Here is an 18,833-nt window from a genome sequence, read left to right as displayed (position 1 = left end):
GTCCGGGTTTCTCCTTCCGTCGAAAAAGGGTGGAGAATGGGGGCAACGCTGCGGGCAACGATGCGGCAACGAAAAAACCAAACTGTCCTTTTTTTTTGGATTACAAAAAAAAAAGGGAACTCCCCACGGACGGGAAGGGTTGGGGGGGGTCCTAGCGCGGGGGGTTGGATTATTTCCAAAGTTTGGATTTTAAAAAAAGCACCCTTGGGGTTTTCAAAACCGTGACCCAAGCCCTACGTCCCGCCGGAGCCTGGGAGCTGCTACAAGTGGAAATAAAAAAAGGTAGGTTTAGGAAAGGCGCATATAAATTTTCTCCTCATTTTTAAAGAAAAGCGGGGGGTTAAAAGGGAGATAGTTTTTTAAAAAAGGGAAATTTTACCCGGGGTTTTTTAAAAGCTTATGGTCATTCTTTTGGTATTTTTTAAAACCCCAAACATACAGTACATGGCTTTCAGAGGGGAAAAAAGTTTGGAGAAGGTGTTTAATGGATCTGTGTTAGATGCGGAGAAAATCAGTTTAAAAATTTGGGAAATTTTGGGGGTGTGTAAAATTTGCATTGCTCAGCGGGTCTCTGAGAGAAAGGCAGCGGAAAGGGGGGACGGAAGCTATAAGGGGAATATAGGATATGGTCGTGAGGTTTGATCCCTTGGCCCCCTTCTGTAACTAAGATACTTATCCCCTAAAAATCCCCGGCATAGTGGTGTTGGGATTGCCTTTAAAAAAGTGCGGAACCGTCTGCCCCCTCCCTTGTCTGGGGGGGAAAAGGCGAGCCCGGATGGGGGGGTAAAAGCAACCCAGTTTGCCTCACGCGGCTTCAGGGGGGTCGGAGGGTGGGGGGGGCAAGCCAGCTCTGCCTCGCCGCGGCTTTGCCTCCCCCGTTTCCCCCGAGCAGGCCGGCTCCGGTTAAGCTCCAAGGGGGGGGCCCCTTCCCACGCGCGAGGGGCTCTGCTGGGACCCCCGGGTTTCGTTCGGCGGGAGGGGGGCCCTTTTCCCCCGCGCGCGCGGCTTTGCCTGAGAAAGCCCGGGGTTGCAGCTGGGGGGAGGTCGCTTCCCCGCGCGAGCCAGCCTCTGTTTACTTTTTTCCCCAATGCAAAAACTCAGTGCCTGCACTAAATGCCAGCAGCATAGCACCCCAAAGACCCGCTCCATCCCGGGGGCACACCATGATCTAGGGGGGGAAAAGGGGCTAAAAAAAGGAGGGAAGCTTGGTCGGGCTTTGGCAAAAGAGGCGAGGGCAAATAGGGGATTGGTGAACCCGTAAAAATTTGCTTCTAGTCTTGTTTGTCCTGTTACTTATACACCAAAATATGATGCCAGGGGAATTTAAGCAAAATTGTGGCAGCAAAATTCTGCCTTAGTTTGGGAAGTTGTTAGCTCAGCTACGTTTACAGTTAGTCGTTTGGTTTTAAAAAGTGAACCTGTTAAGAAAAATGTTAGATTATTTCTTTAACACCCCAGATTTTATCCCCAAAATGTTTTAAAAAAAGGGATAGTGCTTTTAAAATATTTACTCAGCATAAACAATTATGTTTAAGGCACATTGGAAAGCATTAGAAAAATAGTCAGTTGCTGTAAACGGGCTCCGGGGGGGAATCTTGCATGGAGTGACAGTGGATGAATTTATGGGAAATTAGGAGCATTTTTTGGGGTACAGAGGCACAGATGATATTGGGACCAGTTTAAACTTAGAGAGGCCCCTTTAGATTGGTGCGTACAGTGATAGATATGTTAAAGAGCCAGGGGGGGTTACCAATTTTTTTTGGGTATTAAGCAAAGGGAGAGAAGAATCATTTAGGGAAAATTTTTTCGATAGGGCCTGCTGTATGACCCCCGGGCCGGGGGTGGCGACTACCCTTTTAAGGGGGGGATATTGAAGCAGTGTTCTTTCAAAATAGTAATCCGCAACCCAAAGGGGATTATCTCTTTGGGGGCAAAATTTGGGCCATTGAGGGAAACATTAGAGCGAATGCATTAATGCCAACTGCTTCGCAGGCATTTCTAGTAGTGCTATAAAGGGTTAAAATTGGGTTACAAAAGCAGGGGGGGGAGAGTCTAATCAGAAAACCCGTGTTAGTGCTAGAATCAAGGGGTTAGCTGCTCTTGCTCCTCTCCGAAATGGCTCACTGCCCCATCCAGCTCCCACAAAAACCCAGCTTGTAGACGCGGGCGGGAAAACTGTCAGCAGAGCGCATTTCACGGGGGGGCCCCCCCGGGGCCCGACACAAGTAGCTGCCGTAACATCGAGCACCAGCACCAGCTGCCGCGACATCGCAGCCACCTCCCGTCTGCAAACCGCAAAAAACAGGAGCCCAAATACCAACTGGAGTAAAGGGTCCTCTTATATTAAAAAGGGAAAACATGTGGAGCATTATTATTAGGACGCTCTTCTACAACTATGTTGGTTTTTTTGTTTTGCCTGGAGTTATTGATGCGGACTTTAAAAAGGGAAATACAAATCATGGCTTACACCCTCTATCCTCCAATTAAAATTGCAAAAGGAAAAACGTTTTGGCACAATTGATACCACTATCACAAATGCCCTCTAGAATAAAACCCCATTTACTAAACCAAGCAGGGATGAAAAAAGTTTTGCTCCACTGGTGTTACACTTTTAACTGTGGTTTTCCAAAACGGGCCCAAAGCAAAAGGTCACAGTTACTTTTGGGCATAAAGCATAACCCTTTAGGGATTATTGGATACAGGAGAAAAAACCCAAAGATTATTTCTCCAGGGGCATGGCCACAGCTTTGGGCCCTCTATTCCCATCAGCAAACATGCTCACCGGAGTAAAAAAGGATTTACATTGGCAAGCGGGTTCGCCTTCTTTGTCTGTGTCCATTGAGGATCAAAAATATCTGCTGTGTTTTCAATTGTGAAACTGCCTCCTACAGTCCCCTTTTTGGGTTTTAAAATTGGGGGGAAAAGGGAACCATTTTAACCCCCAAAAACTGGGGGAAGTGGGGTGTTAACTAATTTTTTAAAAAAAAAAGGCACCCTTTGGGGTAATTTTGGCCAAAAAAAAAATTGCTTTTGGACTTTTCCCCCAATTCCCACCCAACCCTGGAAAACAAAAATTTTCCCCCACCCGGTTGAGGGTTTTTTAAAGAAAATTGGGCCTTTTTTTTCCCTAAAAAGGGGAAAATAGCCTTATGAAATCCCCTTTTCTTTTGGACTTTTGTTTGCACAGCAAAAACCCTTTTCCTTTTTGCAGATTGACTTATTGAAATCCCCTTGCTTTATTAAATTGAATTGCTTCGGAAAAAATTCAAATAAAAAGCCTTGGAAATATTTGGGACTGGACTTTGATGGAAAAAAAGGGTTACCTAAAAAAATTGGGAGTTCAACTGGACTTTAAACTCTACATGTGCACGAAATTATGGGGATTTAAAATGGGTAAACCTTTTGGGATCCGAATATTTTTAAAACCCTGAGGGCCTTTTTAAGGGGTTTGTTGCCCTACTACTCCGTATGCCGGGACCGGGAGCATCTTTCTTCCCTTTGCAACAAATCAGTACTGTGTAAAACAGGGGTACGTGTCCGTCGAAAACTGGGCCACCCTATTGACCTTACTATTGGAAACCCCTTGCCACCCTGCTTAGTGCTCTCTCTCAACAAAAAAGAGAAAACGGGGGGGATCAAGTGTTAAAATGGTTGTCTCCACCATTACAGCATAAGAAAAAAATATGTTCAAAATTTGAACAATTGGCTGCATTAATAAAAAAGAGGCGCCCTCAAAATTCTTAAATTTGTAGTAGAAAACCTGCTACCATTAGACTACCTATAGAAAAAAAAACCCTTGGACTAGTACCTGATTAACTCAAAAGATTTACAGAAAGCTTTATTGACATCATTTTGCAAAAGTAGTTTACCAGCAAATTAGTGCCTAGAGTTTTGCAATAAATGACAAAAATAGAACTAGATTACTCGCCCTTGAGAGAAGAACGCCCTATAGAAAGGCTATTACAGCCTTTACCGATGCAGGAAAGAAGTAAAGGGGCTTTGCTGCGTCACTTGGCAAGAAAAAAAGACAATAGAAACATCAAATCATCACAGCAGCCCCTTGAAAAGATAGTTTACAAATTTTTAGAATTTTCCCAGTAGTATGGGCAGTATCCAACTTACAGGACCTTTAAATGGGGTTTTACGGCCCTCTATGTATGTTGAAAGGAGTACCCAAACGAATAGAAGAAGCAGCAATTTAAAAAAAATGAATGATAAACGATTGTATGAGTTGTTGGTTTCAATTAAAAAAAAACTCTACGGGAAAGGGAAAAGCAGCGTTTTTCTGTGCTTTGCCTCTCCTCCCGAGAAATTGAACCTTTTTAGCAGTTTCAAACCCGTTTGTTAAAAAACCCACAGCAAATAGATAGTTTAACTTTAAGTCTTCAAACCCACCAAAAGAAAAAATGAGCCACCCTAGATTCCCTTCCTTTAATGTGAGTGAAAAAACTCTCCGCAGCATTTCAGTAAAAGTTAAAAGCACCAAAAACACTGCACCAATGAAATTACCCACGAGAAAATTTTTTTAAATTTTCAAGGGGACAGGGCTAGAATGGCCCTACCAGCTAGGGCCACAGGTAGACCCTGGGTTTTTTGGTAAACTGTCATTTTTTATCCTAAGTGTCCTTTCTAAAGCAGCTGAGTCAAAATTCAAACAGAAAGAGCGTAGCATACATGACTTAGATGCAGCTCGATAGGGGATTTCCCCAATTTTAGAGCACATTCAAACAAGTAGTTGTTTCAACTTTCTTTTCCCAAAAGATTGCCAATAAGGGTATGAATTTAGCAAAGCAATTAAGGTGCTAAGCAAAGAGTGAACTGAACAAGCATCACAAATCCTAGACTGCTAAAACCCCAGATGTCAGGGTTCAGGGCCCCCGGGAAAAAGAGGAGGATTTTCAAAGGACCCAAAAGGGGGAAGGGACCCAACGGCTGCCATTGGGGCCTTTTCCCGTAAAAAAGGGGAAATCCCAAAAAGGAAACCCCAAAACCCCCAAAAAAGGGGGCGTGCCCAAAAAAACGGCCACTGCCTTTTTCCCTTGGAAAAACGCCGTTTGAAATTTTTGGGTTTTTAAGGGAAGGGTTTGCCCCGCTGCCCAAAAAAGGCAACCCCAAAAAGGGCCCGGGGTGTGGGTTTGGAGGAAAAAGGGCCTTTCCAGCCCCCTATGCCCCCGGGGGGAAAGGAGACTCCGGCCTTGAACGGGCCCGGGGTGGGCCAAAGGGGAAGGGCCGGGGCCTGTCTACCTTCCCCGGATTTAAACCTGCAAACGGGGAATTGGATTTGACTTTTGGTTTTCATTAGAAGGGTCTATTAGAAAAAGGATTTTTGTTTTGGGTTTAAAATTTTTTTTTTGGCAAAAAAATGTTTTTGGTAAGGATGGGGGGGCCTTTTCAACTTGCCCCAAAAAAGGTTGGGGTGCCTCAAAATTCTTTTTTGGTTTGTTTTGATTGCCTTTTCTCCTCAAATTTTGAAATAAAGTTGGGAAAAAAACCAAACCAAAATGGGGATTCCCCAAAGCGGTGGTTGGGGTTTGCATTGGAAAAAAAATCCCTTTCCCCCTTTTACCCTTGCCAAAAAAATTTTTCCCTTTTCAAAAGCAACAAAGACCTTGAAGAAATTCTGGGGGCCCCTATTGGATTTTAAATTTGGGAAAAAAAAAAATTTCCCAAAAGGTTTGAAAAATTTGTTTTGGGTTTTTAAAACGTTTTCTTTCCCTTTCCTTATTGATTTTAGAAATTTCCTTACTTTCTCAACCCTAACCTTAACCCTAATCCTAATCCTAATCCTTATCCTTATCCTAATCCTAATCCTACCCTACAATCCTACTCTAAACTGGTTGACGAGTAAATGGTCCTGATGTAATTGTCACATTCTCGTCTCCCTCCTCTTCTTCACTGAAACAATCAGCGGCACCAGGCTGGACGCAGGCTCAGCAAATTCTATAAATGGATGCTGCCAAAAGGAAAAAAAAACAAATCACCAAAAAATAATGGACCGTGACTTTCCAAGCTCAGTGCTTCACAGGATTCCTCTGGCTTCTAGAAGGATGCAGGAAGAGGACCAATGGGACCATCTACGCCTCCATCTTTATGTGCAGGACTTTGCCATTACAGGCAAATGTGGCCCAGAATCCCACTCATCCATTTTTGCAAGTGTCTTCATCTTGCTAGGATTTTTTTCCCTGCCAGTGCTTTAGAAATGGTGCTTTCTGTCCTTGGAGTTTCTTCTTTTCAGGAAACTCCAAAGCCTCACACTGGTCCCTCTCTTTGAAAGACAGGCACTGTGCTGACTCCCACAGGGAGACAGAGCAGTGTCTGCCTTTCCATGCCCTGCCCCTCCCCTTGTGTGCTGGATGGCACATTCCTTCCCAGCAGGGCCAGCCCAGTGGCATTGGGTCCTGCAGTTCCCTCTCTGCCACACAACCTGGCAGTAACCCTGGCACAGTTCCCGTCTGCTTGAGCGTGCCAGGCAGCAGATGGGGCTGGGACAAGTCCCTCCCAGGTGTCCCTGTTTGCGTGGCAGAAACCTCTAAGGGTGGGCTGGGGGGTGCAAACCAGGGCCCCCGGGAGGCTCACAATGAGCCCCCCCAGCCTCTCCTGCCCACAGCCAAATCTCTGAGCCCTAGGCTGGGACTGGCTTCCTTGGGTTCCTGCAGCACCATTTCATGTCTCTGTACCCTGCATTGCTCTACTTCAATTCTTTTGCCATTAGATAAAATTGAACACCCCACCAAATGACAAAAGAGGGCGACCAAAACAGCCAGAGGAGCTCTCTGACTCAGGAAATGTGGATAGAGGTGGAGTTACCCAGTTTTGTGAAGAACAGGCCCCAGGGAGACTTTATTGCCACTTTCCAAGACTTCAGAGTGGCTTTGAAGAAAGTGAGGGACATATTTTTTACAGGGCCAGTTACAATAGGATGTGGGTGAATATTTTTAAACACAAATAGGATCTAATCAGAACTTGTTTACTCGGAGCATGGTGTGACCCTGGCACAGGTTGCCCCAAGAGCTTGTAGGTGCCCCATCCCTGCAACCATTCCGGCTCCAGTGAGAAAGGGCTCTGAGCAACCTGATCTCTTTAAAGATGTCCCTGCTCCTTGCAGGACACTTGCACCAGAGGACTTTTACAGGGTCCTGCCAGCCCAGCCCAGTCTGGGATTCCTCACCATTTTCATTTGAAGAGCACCAAGAGTGGAGGTGAGGAGGAAGGGGGCTCATGTGATGCCTTGGACTTGAGTGGAGGAGGAGCCCATCCCTCAGAGCCTGTTTCACCTGCAGCCCCTTGACATTTTACCTGCAGGAGCTCCCTGGCAGACCAGCGCTGCTCCTCGTCTGTCTGCAGGCAGCAGCTCAGGAAGTCACGCAGGCAAGGCGAGAATCGCTTGGGCTGCCGCAGCCGTGGGGTCCCTACTGTGGCTATCAGTTGTGTAGCCTGGAGAAAAAGGAGACACCAGGCTCCACTTGCTGCTTTCACATCTCTAAGTGCTCTCCCACCTCCCTTTGTTTAACCTCTGCTCTTCAGTGGCAGTTTCTGCCCTGGCAGAGACCCAGAGATTATTTTCCTTTACCAACCAGAAACCCAAACCCTGATGCAGCCACAGCTTTTCCAACATCCTGCATATCTTGCCTTGGCAGCTGATTTCATTGACTGAGCTAGTTAGTGGGAACTACATCAGCAAAAGCACATTTGCTTCTCTGAGGATTCACACTAGCTTCAGAGGCTTTTTGGAAGAGAGACTGTGCTATACAAACTAATTTCATCGGTTACTACATGAAAGGCACATCTGCAGTGCTTGTTGGTCCTTTAAGCGCACGTGCCCAAGAACAAAACTCATCAAGCTATTTGCGCTTTTCTTGAAAACAATGGTAATTGGAAGGAAAGAAAGGGAATCCGTCAATTAATCCCCAGGTAAGGAAATAAACATTTGCAATCTCATCTTCAACAGAGACACATTAAGATGGCTGCACAAATGTAGAGGGATGAAAATTCCTGCTTGGGCACAAAGGAGCCACCTGCAGCTCTGTCTCTCAGCAGTGTGAAAATTGCAGCTTCCCATTTTGCAGCAAAAGAAAAATTGTCATGGTCAGAAGAAGGAAAGGTGCCATCCCTATGGCAACCCTGTGCTTATTTGGCTACTCAAGTCAATGCATTAATGGTAGGCCCATGCCAGAAAGAGCCAGGAAACAAATGGGAGGTTTTGTCAGGCTGTCCGCATCACCAGGCTCTGGCTTGGTGACGCAGAGAATGTGCCTTTGGCTAGGAGAGAAACGCGGTGACCGAGTGTTTCAGCAGCACTGCACAAGAAGCAGAAGAGACTCAGTGGCCTTTACACTCTCATGCCCAGGGTTCAGGCATGTTTCCCAGTGAGAGGAAACTGCTCAGGGAGTTAGGCTCATCTCTAAAGACCACAGTTTTAGAAACTTTGTTGGGTTTGAGTCTCCTTCCTTCATTTCTGGAAAGATAACAGCAGTTGTCAGATGCTTCTTTTCTGCTCTTAAGGCCATCTCCACAGCCAAAGGACTGGAACCACTTAAAAGCCAAAGGAAAGTGTTGCCTGAGAATAGAGTTTGTTTGGAGTTTGTTTGCATGTGATAAGGCTTGAGTTCCCCCACTGCTGCAACCAAAAGTACAGCAGATGCTGATGTGTTGCAGGCACATTTTTAGGAGGGGTCCTTGGTGGAAGTGGTTCAGGCAGATGGCAATGGGCTTTTGTCCAATGGCACACAGGACAAGGGGCAGGTGAGAAAGACAGTGGGATCAGTGAGTATTTGCTCCTTACCGTGATGGGACTTTGGTTCCAGTAGGGAGGTTCTTGTTCTCTCATTTCAATCGCCACAATTCCGAATGACCATATGTCCACTTTGGGACCATATGGTTGACCTGTGATGACTTCAGGCGCCAGCCACCAAGGAGTCCCGACTACCGAGCACCGTCTGCTCTGCTCAGGGCTGAGCTGAGTAGAGAGGCCAAAATCACCTGAGGAGAAAGCAAAACACTGTTTCTATTTGAATTCTATGCAATTAGGAAAGCAAGCCAAAGAATTCCCCAGCAGAAGTGTTTGAAAATGTGTTCTTGGATCTCCTGGCATTGGCGACTTTTAAACTCCCCCCATTTTTACACTGTGTCCAGTAGTGTCTTTTGTTCTTTGGAAGCTTTAGACTTGTAACTCCCTCCCTCTGGAAGGGACACACACAGAGCAAGGCCACTCCTGACTGCTTGTTCCTTGTCCTACCTCTGTGCACGTTGCAACTGTGCCCTCAGCTCACAGCGGGTGTCCCTGCACTGCCACCAGCCCCATTTTTGGGGAGCTGGCTGTCCCTCCAAGCAGCCCCACACCCACATCCCTGGAATGCTGCTCCTGACCAAGATTATACTGACCCAGCTTGACAGAACCGTCGGTTCTGAGAAGGATGTTGTCACTCTTCATATCTCTATGGATCACATGGTTAGAGTGAAGAAAATGCAGTCCTTGCAGGCACTGAGAGAGAAAACAGAAAGAGGAGGGCAAAAATGAGTGAGGAGATTTCATCCCACAAGAAAGGCAACAAAGAATCTAAAAGATTCCCTCTCCAGGGGCATGGGCAGTAATGGCAGAACACAGTGCCACTGAGAGGAAGAGCTTGCTGCTCCAACACTTGCAGAGCAGGACCTTTCTGAGGAAAGGCATGTCAGCTTCTGAAAGAGCAACAGCACCTGCTGTTGTAGACTGTCCCCTGCAAACCAGCCAGGATGACTGCTGCTGCAGTGCATGTGCTCAGAAGGAAAGAGCATTTTGGCTGCACTCCTGTCCTTGTATGCTGAGGCCTGAGAGAAACGAGTCTCTGTCTTTTTTATTTGCTGATCATTTCAAATCCTACCACCAGCACCTTTGCTTTCACAGGCAAGGAATGCAGTGAAGACAGACTCCAGGCAAACATTTAGAGAGTCAAGGTGGAGAACAGCAAATACAAATACATGAGCCAGAGCGAGAATCCAACAGCAGGAGAGAAGAGTACTGGCACTGAGTACAGGGAGTGCAGGGGCACTGGCAGGCCTTTCACTTGAGATGCTTTTACTTGCACATAGCATACCAGCAACACAGAACCAAAGGTTGGCACAGGAAATCACTGCAGGTCTGAGCCCCTGTTTCCCAGACAATCCTGCCCAAGCCCTTGGAAACACAGATGGGATTGCTGACCTCCCGGCTGATGGCTGCAATGTGGCTTTCAAAGATGTCACACTCATTGATGACATCTCTCAGAGTGCCTCCATCCATGTACTCCATAATCAGCCAGAGTTCCTCACCCACAAGGTAGCTGAAAGAAGGAAATAAGGGCATGGAGATGAACATGCATGGCTATGTTGATTTTTGCTTCCAGGTTTCTTATTTCCAGATGCCTTTGTGACAAGGACAGAATCATAGGAACAGATATTCCCTCTTGGCTGTGCATTGTTTGCACTCTGTGCAGTCTCAAGGAGAAAGGCACAGCTGTGAAAAAGGAGATGTCTTAGACAGCTAGTGAGTGAAAAATGCAGTTTAGAAACAGCCCAGATATAAAACCTGTCAGGCATGGTGTTTCTGGAAATAAGCACCTATTCATCCTGGCATGAAAAGCAATGGCAAAGAGGGGCAACAATCCAATGGAATTTCATTTTAGTATGGTTCATCAGCACTTAAAAAACTTTAAAAAATCAATCCCGAAAAAATGTGGAGGCAGTAAACTTCGAGGCTGATGACTAAGGAAGATACAGCTGTTTCAGGTTTTGAATAATTTTGGAATAATTTTCAAACTAGGTGTGCCAGGGAAGACTCATGCAGACAGGATGCACTCTCTTCTCATCCATTGGAGATGAGTAGAGAGATATGAATAAATAAAGATTAACCACTCTACTTTCTGCTACTGACCAAAGTGGGTTTTTAACCTCTCATGTTTACTGTAGGTAAATGCACACATGGGATAAGACCATAACCACTCACCTGTCTAAGTAATTCACAAAATTGGGACTCCTGTACCTCTTCATGATTTGGATTTCATTAACGCTCGTTCCATCCTCCTCGGTCCTTGAAGATTTATTTTCTTGATGGCCACCTAAAATGACATTGAAAATCAGTAACTTGAGCAGTTGGTGGCAGGGGACAACAACGCACATGGAGCAAGTGATTTTGCAATGACAGAGCTGAGCTGTGCCAAACTGCCTTGTGATTAGGCAGTGCAGTATTTAGGAACTGACATTCCAACAGCCCATTTCTCTGCTACCTTGGGGGCCAGTTACAGGACACGTTGGGCCACTGACATTTTGCCTTGTCCACTTGGTAACAGTGGTGTCTCAACTATCACCCACAAACCTCTGACCACACTCTCGTCTGCTCTTTCTAGGATTCAGAAGAAGTAATCAATGCCTTAATACTCTGTGGATACATCTTGGGCTACGGGCAGGGCTTAGGGCTTTTAGGGCACTTGCAGATCTCTCCCTGTGTGCAATTACCAAGTGCAGCACTGCAGGTGGCTAAGGAACTACCAGGACCTTTCCAATGGATTTGCTGGCAGGCAGAATTGAGAATTCAGGACTCTGAAGCCGTAGCCCCAAAGAGCAGGGAGGTGCTCTAAGGCACCACCTTTGTTTTAGCCATGGAGAGCGAGTGAGCGCGTCCTTCTCTGAAAGGAAGCGCTGCCCTGCGTGCCTTCCTTCCGGCAGCTGAGGAGGACAAAGTGCCAAATGTATTTTGCAGGCTGGCCCCAGTGTGTGCTTGTTGTGCCTTTTCAGCACGGCTCTAGCCAAAGCTCCAGCCACAGCTCACACCAGAGGGGAAAGCCCCTCAAGAGCAGCAGAGCCTGCAGGGGCTGTTGACATTTACCTCTCCTCCTGTGGCAGTGTCGAGTGCTTTAAAAACCTCTCCAAAACTCCTAGAAACAAAAGAGAAGCAGAGAAAGGAGAAGCCATTTAGATCTTGCAGTGAAAGCCAGCCCACACAGGAGATCTGTGCTGTAAATGCCTCAAAGCTGCAGGACACTGGAAGCATAGAGATGTCCTTGACAATGCCTTCTGAGCACACTTAGAAATTCTGATCAGCACTGACAATCTAAGCCCAGTGCCTGAACACATTTGCAGCTTGTCTGACTTCACGCTTGATACCTATTCCACCAGCAAAACACCTGATGCATAGTTTTGTAAAATTAGCATTGCTTGGACTCACCCACTGCCAATATTTTCCAGTTCAATGTATCTGATGATAGGATTTTCCATCTTCATCATTCTCCCTGAGGGAAAGAAAATGCAAGATGTTCATTTTAAAGCAGAGATCTCACCTTCTCGGAGATACAAAAGGCACTGTCTGGGGCTCTGAGCCCTCCCACATACAGGAAACAGGAACTGGAACAAAAGAACAGCACATCCACAGCACAAGTCTGGCTGGCACAGAGACTGATTTCTTGCATCCTTTGAAGTGAGAGACCTCTTGACAACAGACACACAGGGAAGCCCAGGGAGATACATTCAGAGGAGACTGAGACCAGAAGAGAATACCTACCAAGGCAAGTAAGTTTGTCATCTAGAAACATTGAGGAGAGCTGGAACTAACAGTGCCTTTGTTTTCTTGGGAATAGAGACTGCAAAATTTAGAAAAGGTTTCCTACTTGCTAAGATTAAATGCACCTGGACATCCAGAATCAATTGCTCTAAACAGATGTCAAGTTCAGAACAGGAGGAATATTGCCAAGTGTTCCCATCTTTTCCACCTTGCAGCAGTTGGCCAGAAGAATGCCTCTGCGTTAGTAAACCAGAGCAGCTCATGCCAGAACCAATTACGACGGGGCTTTCAGCATCAGGACCCTCACCCTTTATGAGCAGGCTGAGCTCAAAGACGCCCTTGCCCGTGCCCCGCGTGAAGAACCACGCCGCTTCTCTTCACGCGGACAGCGCGGATCAGTCGCTCCCATTCCTCTCGCCCTCTTGGCACCGCACACCTCCCCATCTTCCCAACTTGGCATGGCGGGCACAGGCACAGAGGACAGCAGTGCTCCTCAGGCACCCCTGTGACACAGAGAGCTGCCCAGAGGAGATGCTGACCCTCTTGTGAGTGCAGGCCATGCGAGGCAGAAGCCGGCCCAGAGAAGGGGCTGCTGCCTCAGGCAGCTCCGCGCTGCAGCAGCCGGGCAGCAGCGGGACCCTCCCAGCTAAGGAAGGCTCCAGCCTCTGCAGTGCCTCCAGCCCTCAGGGGCAGGGCAGCGACCACAACAAGGCTGGCAAAGCCCAAGCATGAGCACTGACAGGGACTGATGGGAAGAAGCCACAGCCAGCCTGAGCCCCGTACAAGCTTTTGCCCCCATTCAGGACACAACAGGATGGGCTTTGAGATCAGCCCCACCGAGGTGTGGATGGATCAGTGCCCTTTTTGTCGCAACAGGTGATGGTAGACACAGAATCCACTGGGCACTGTTCTCAACTCTACCAGGTCTTATCTGAGAGCACAGCATTGGCAGCTGTTAAATGCAAGAAGCAGATTCATTGGGTTGTGCTGCAGAATCACAAAGGGATTGATTTGTTCTCCTAGAGACTGATCTGAGCAGGGCTTCTACCAGTGGCTAGAACTTAAGCAGTCACAGCCGTCTGCGGATGCAGGAACAATTCCTGCTTCTGCCTTCGGCAGAGAGGGAAGCCCAGGTAAACTCCAGCCAGTCTAAGCTGCCCTCAGAGGCAGCAGGAACACCCAGAGCTCTCTCTTGCTGCCTTGGAGCAATGCCAGCACTTCTGTGACACTGAAGTGAGGAGAACCCTTTGGTACAGCTCTGCTGACACGTGCACACAATACACTGTCCCTCAGATAAGAAAGATAGCAGACGTACCGTGTTGCTCCAGGGAGTCACCCGCCATCTCCAGTTGCAGAGCAGCAGCTGGGTCAGCACAGGAGGTGAACCAAATGCTCAGGCTCCACGTCTTCGGCTGGGGAGCAAAGGCTCCTTGGGACGGCGCTGCTGCAGCAGCTTCACTGTCAGAGTTGGTGTAGATCTGAGAGAAGAAATGAGTTGATGTCAGCAAGGTGTGGCAGAGATTGCCCTGAAATGCAAGAGAGATTGCCATTTAAAATGCAAGCCCTTAGGAAGCTGCTGTCAGCCACATGCAGAGCTCTTCAACTGGATTGCTTTGGATGCCCACTTGTGAAACCAAATGGTCAAAACCAAAGGCTGGTTTTACTTGAGTTCCTAGCCACTTTCCTATTCTAAAGGATGACTGCAGCAACGACCGCTCCACTTCCTCCCAAAGACTCCTTTCCCCCTCCTAGGTCTGCAGATACATTTGCAGCTCCTCATTCTCATGTTCTACCTCCTGCCATGAAATTCTGTTTTTCTGCACCTTCCTCGGGACGTGCTTCTCCTGCAGCATCTCTGGATGGTACAGTTCCTGGGCCTCATGCCAGCTTCGGGGCTCTTGGTTGCCCGTCATTTGCTGGAACTCTCTGCAGGCTGCCAGGTAGGATGGCGACACTTCCACCTCAAGTCAAACAGAACAAAGCAGTCAGAGACTACAGCTTGTCCCCGTCAGCCAGGAGTCATCGACTGGGAAGAAAGTAAAGGACAGGAGCTGATTTGACAAGGGATACAGACAGCTTGTAGCTCGTATTCCAAATCTATGTGAGTGACCACGTTCACCTGCAAAAAACACCTCAAGAAACAAGGTCACCTGGAAGAAGCCAGCAGGAGTTCATTGGGATGACTGCTGGCTAAATGGCCAAGGGAGTAATGCCACTGTCTAGAGCATCAGCTGAGATTCAGCAGAGCAGGAAGTGTCCTTGAGAGCAGCTCTGACAGAGGCCTCATCAGGATGGCAACACCCCACTCAGAGGCAACACCCCACCCCCCTGCTGCTCTGCACTGCAAAGGCAAGGAGGGCAGAAACCACCCCTTGGGTGACTGCAGTGCCTATTGATATTTCACTCGCTTTTCTAGAGCCTTTTGCTCCTGAACGAGGCAATTAATTTTCTCTTTGATGATTTAAAATTTTTAGTCTGCCCTCTTCTTCCTTGCCTTGATCCTAGCCTCAGTTTCCAGCAGCTGTGCCAGAACCTGTTTGTCCATGTTCTGTAAACAACAACGGAAAGGACTCTCTTTCATGAGTGGAGTGGCTGCCATTCTTTCATTCACCTGTTTTTGTTGACTGTCCCTCTGCATAGGGAGATTCTTCTCCTCTTGGATGTCTTCATTCCCCCTCTTCACTGCCATGTCAATCTGAGCTTCAGGCAGCTCTGCTTGTGGCTCTGCCTTGATGTTCTGTGCACACAGATGCAGAGCAAGTGACTGGGAGCTGCCATCAGGCTCAGCTTTTTCCTCTTTTAGCCTCAAAATCACATTGATTCATCCCCTTCCTTCTGCTTCCCTACCCACATCTGCTTCCACTGTAACCCTCCTGTCCCAGGGCTGATCTGTGCAGATTCCAAGGCTCTGTGCTTCCAGTGCCTGTGGGATTCCTGGCCTCCTCAGTCCCAAGAGCTGTGGTTTATGCCCTTCTTCCTGCCCTTCCCTCTGTGCCTTGGCCAGTCAGGCTTACCTGGCCTTTCTCCTGTGGCTCTTCCACCTGCTGCCTGAGCTGCTCTTCCTGCTCTCGGGCTGGGAACAGCTCTCCCTGAGTCTGGCATGGCATCTCAGTTGAAGCAGTCTGCTCCTGCTCTCTCTCTAGAAGCACCTGCACAGAAAGCAAGACAAGATGGGTTTCAGCTTCCCATATGACCTTTGTGGGCCAAGACTCAAAGACTGCTGGGCTCACACGTTCCCAAAGCACTGTGCTGCTGCTCTGCTGGGTCATTCTCTGTTTGAGGGGAGGCACAGATTCCAAAGTGACCCTGGCCTAACAATCAGGGGCCATCTGGGACTGAAGCTGCAAGAGCCTCTCAGGCAGCTGCCAGGGAAGGTGTGGCATTTCTCAGGGGTCTGGTGAGGGCCTCCCTCTGCTTCTACCATGTCCTGTCTGTTTGTGATGAAGGGAGGCTTTTAGGTGAGCATTGCATCTTCCACTGCTTTGGAGCAGAGCCAGGAAGATTCAAATAGATAGATAGATAGACAGATCTCACTTTTATAATCTCTCTTTACTGTACTGTGGGATTTACATTCTTTGAACGGAGAGAGATATAATTCTCTCTCTCCTAGGTTTTTCTTAAGGAAAGGTAGTGAGAAACTTAGAGAAGAAGAGAAAACAATTATTATCTGTACTTGCTGTTCAGGATTTTTAGTACATGAAGAATGTGCATAGTGATTGTTTACTGAAAATGATTTGTTAATTGCATTTTAGTGATAATTACTTATATTGTTAGCTAATTAGATGAAAGACTGTGTGGAGACAGTCACTAGTTTTTCTTTAGTATCTTTTTAGAATAGTATTTCTTTAGTATAGATTTAACATAGTACTAGTGTAATATAATATAGCTTCATAAAGCATTTGATTAAACTTCTAAATCCTAGAGTCAAAGCTCATTTTGTGCCACGTGGCGGTCACCCTGAATCAATACTGTCCTTTCTGTCACTACAAACATCAACACTCGGTAGCAGTGCCCCAATCAGCAGCCATCCTGAACTTGCTCTCCTGTTGCTTCAGTAACCCACACTCTTGGGGAATCTGGAGCATGTGGGTCCTTGTGGAATGCAATCAGAGCCAGAGCACTGCACAGGGAACTGCACTCTTTGTGCATCTGTGCTCGGGCAAGTTCTTCTCTTGCACTTGACCACACTGATGGTGCTAAAGTGGCTGGAATCAGAAATGCAGCCCAGCCCTTCCCAGCTCCTCTAATCTCTGAGGGCCAGCTGGAATGCAAGGGCATTGATTTCCTGCTCAATTCCCAAACACAGCACACACTGATTCCCTGGGCTGCTGAAAGACACGAGAGGCGTTAACTTGAAAATGATGGGCAAGCCCTACTGGCCGGTCTGGCACCAGAACAGCTCATTCTGCACCAACATCCCTGCCCCAAACTATGTGTTCTTGTGCAAAAATACTGCATTATCCAGAACTGCCTTCTTGAAAACTAAAATTCTAGCAGAATTTCTGCCAGTACTGTAAAAGGGCAGGAAAGATTAAGAAAAAGCTCCCTTGCTCCCTGGACAAGGAGAAATTGCAAAAGGGTTCTCTTTCTATCAAACAAACAAATCAACAAAATATGAAAGTGTTACCCACACCAGTGTCTAAAGCACTTGGATGCAGTGAGGGGATGTTTGGAAGGGAAACAGCCCTTGTGCTCAGGTTTGGATCTATGGATCTAAGGCAGCGATCTATGGAAGTCCGCCTGAAGGTGCCTCATGAGGCCCCCCATTGTCCAGGCTAAAGCTCCCTCAGCACCTCCTCCCTGGCCTTGTGCTGCACCCCCTTGCCCAGCTCCCCTGTCCTTCTGTGCACACGCTGCAGCCCCTCCATGACTTTCTGCTCCCCAGGGCCCACGAGTGCACACAGCACTCCAGCTGTGGCCGCAGCGCTGCCCAGCACAGGGCCACGCTCACTGCCCTGCTCCTGCTGCCCCACTGCTGCTGGCACAGCCACCATGCCCTTGGCCTTCTTGGCCCCCTGGCCACACGCTGCCTCATCTTCAGCTGCTCAAGGCCGCCAGCCCTGTATCCTTCTTGCCCACGCAGCTCCCCAGTCACAAAGGTGCCCATTTCACTCCAGATACAGCAGGCACCATGACAAGATCGCCTTCCTATTCTACCACCTCATGTTCCAAGTAGATATCAGCCACTGCCCCTTCTCACCAGCGAGGGCTCCTTGCTGAGCTCCACGAGGCCTCTGAGCTCTGGGTGCAGCCTGTCCCCGCACTCGCTCGGCAGGTGCCTGGACACAACCGACAGGGCTCTGGCACCGTGCTTGTTCGAGTGCAGACCCTGCAGGGCCGTGACAGCCTCCGGCCTGCCCTCAGCCACTGCCCTGACAGAGTCTGCTGCACGCTCCTGGGAGGCTGAGGTGACATCAGCCTCTGCCTGCAGCTCGGCCGTGCCCTCGGTTGTTGCAGCGCTGGTGTTTCTGCGCCCAAGGCCCAGGAACCTCCGCAGTAACTGCAACAGAAGGAAGGGCAGGAAGAGAGGGACGTTCTGTGGCCTGCTCCAAGCGCGGCGCTGGGCCGAGCAGTGCCAGCAGGCCCAGCCCAGGTGGGGATGGCCGCAGGTACCTGTGCTGGTCTGTGGAAGCAGCCGTGAGTGCGGTCCGGCTCCAGTGTCCCATCCTTGCCCGCATCTGGCAAAGAGCAAATGCAGCCAGAGCTGAGGGGCTGCGGGAGAGGCCGGAGAACACGGCCCAGCCCTGCACGGCCCAGGCAGGGACAGCCCCCGGGTGCCCAGGGGACCAGAGCACGGCCAGCAGGGGCAGCCCCAGCCCCTCTTACATCCTGTCTGTGGGAACATCCATAGGGGCAGGGATGGGATGGGGCAAGGGCAGCCACAGGCACCAGCCCTGCGGCCCGGCTCTGCCACTCACCGTCCTGCACTGGCTGCAACTTCTCCGGCTCTGCAGGCTGCTGTGCTGGGGAGGCTGCAGGCCCTGTCTTTTTCTTTCCCCGAAGCACCCTGAAGAGCCTGAGCACTCTGCCAGCCATCCCGCTTTTTGGCCTCTAGGACACCTTAGAGCCAGATGCCTGGGAAAAGCTCTGATTTAGAAAGTCCTGCAGTCTGGCCGCAAGGCCAGCCGCAGGAGTAATGCCTTGGAAACGCTGTGGGTCAGTGACGAAAGAGCCGGCTGTGTGGGGCTCCTCACAGCACAGCTCTGGCACGTCCTGCCCTGTCACGTGCACCGAGCACTGTGGCGTTGCTTCGTCACCGCCAGCAGCCACTTCACCACGTGTCACAAAGGGCCCTGTTCCATTCCGTTCCATGGTTACCGTG

General features: G+C 48.7%; 1 protein-coding gene across 1 annotated transcript; it reads right to left on the bottom strand.

The window, feature by feature from the left end:
- Nucleotides 1-5,828: 5,828 nt before the first annotated feature.
- Nucleotides 5,829-18,574, bottom strand: LOC135441719 (uncharacterized). Its single transcript, XM_064701260.1, is given in 12 exon segments — nucleotides 5,829-5,953; nucleotides 7,297-7,434; nucleotides 8,783-8,979; nucleotides 9,382-9,481; nucleotides 10,181-10,298; nucleotides 10,961-11,027; nucleotides 11,030-11,072; nucleotides 14,916-15,248; nucleotides 15,526-15,660; nucleotides 17,712-18,011; nucleotides 18,125-18,189; nucleotides 18,430-18,574. Coding segments are annotated over 12 exon segments (1,701 nt in total). The 5' UTR covers nucleotides 18,548-18,574; the 3' UTR covers nucleotides 5,829-5,866.
- Nucleotides 18,575-18,833: the final 259 nt, after the last annotated feature.

Source organism: Zonotrichia leucophrys, unplaced genomic scaffold, assembly GCF_028769735.1.
Source record: "Zonotrichia leucophrys gambelii isolate GWCS_2022_RI unplaced genomic scaffold, RI_Zleu_2.0 Scaffold_447_41639, whole genome shotgun sequence".
Taxonomy (NCBI): Eukaryota; Metazoa; Chordata; class Aves; order Passeriformes; family Passerellidae; genus Zonotrichia; species Zonotrichia leucophrys.
The sequence above is the reverse complement of the archived record's forward strand: the minus strand, read 5'-3'. Positions and strand labels throughout refer to the sequence as shown.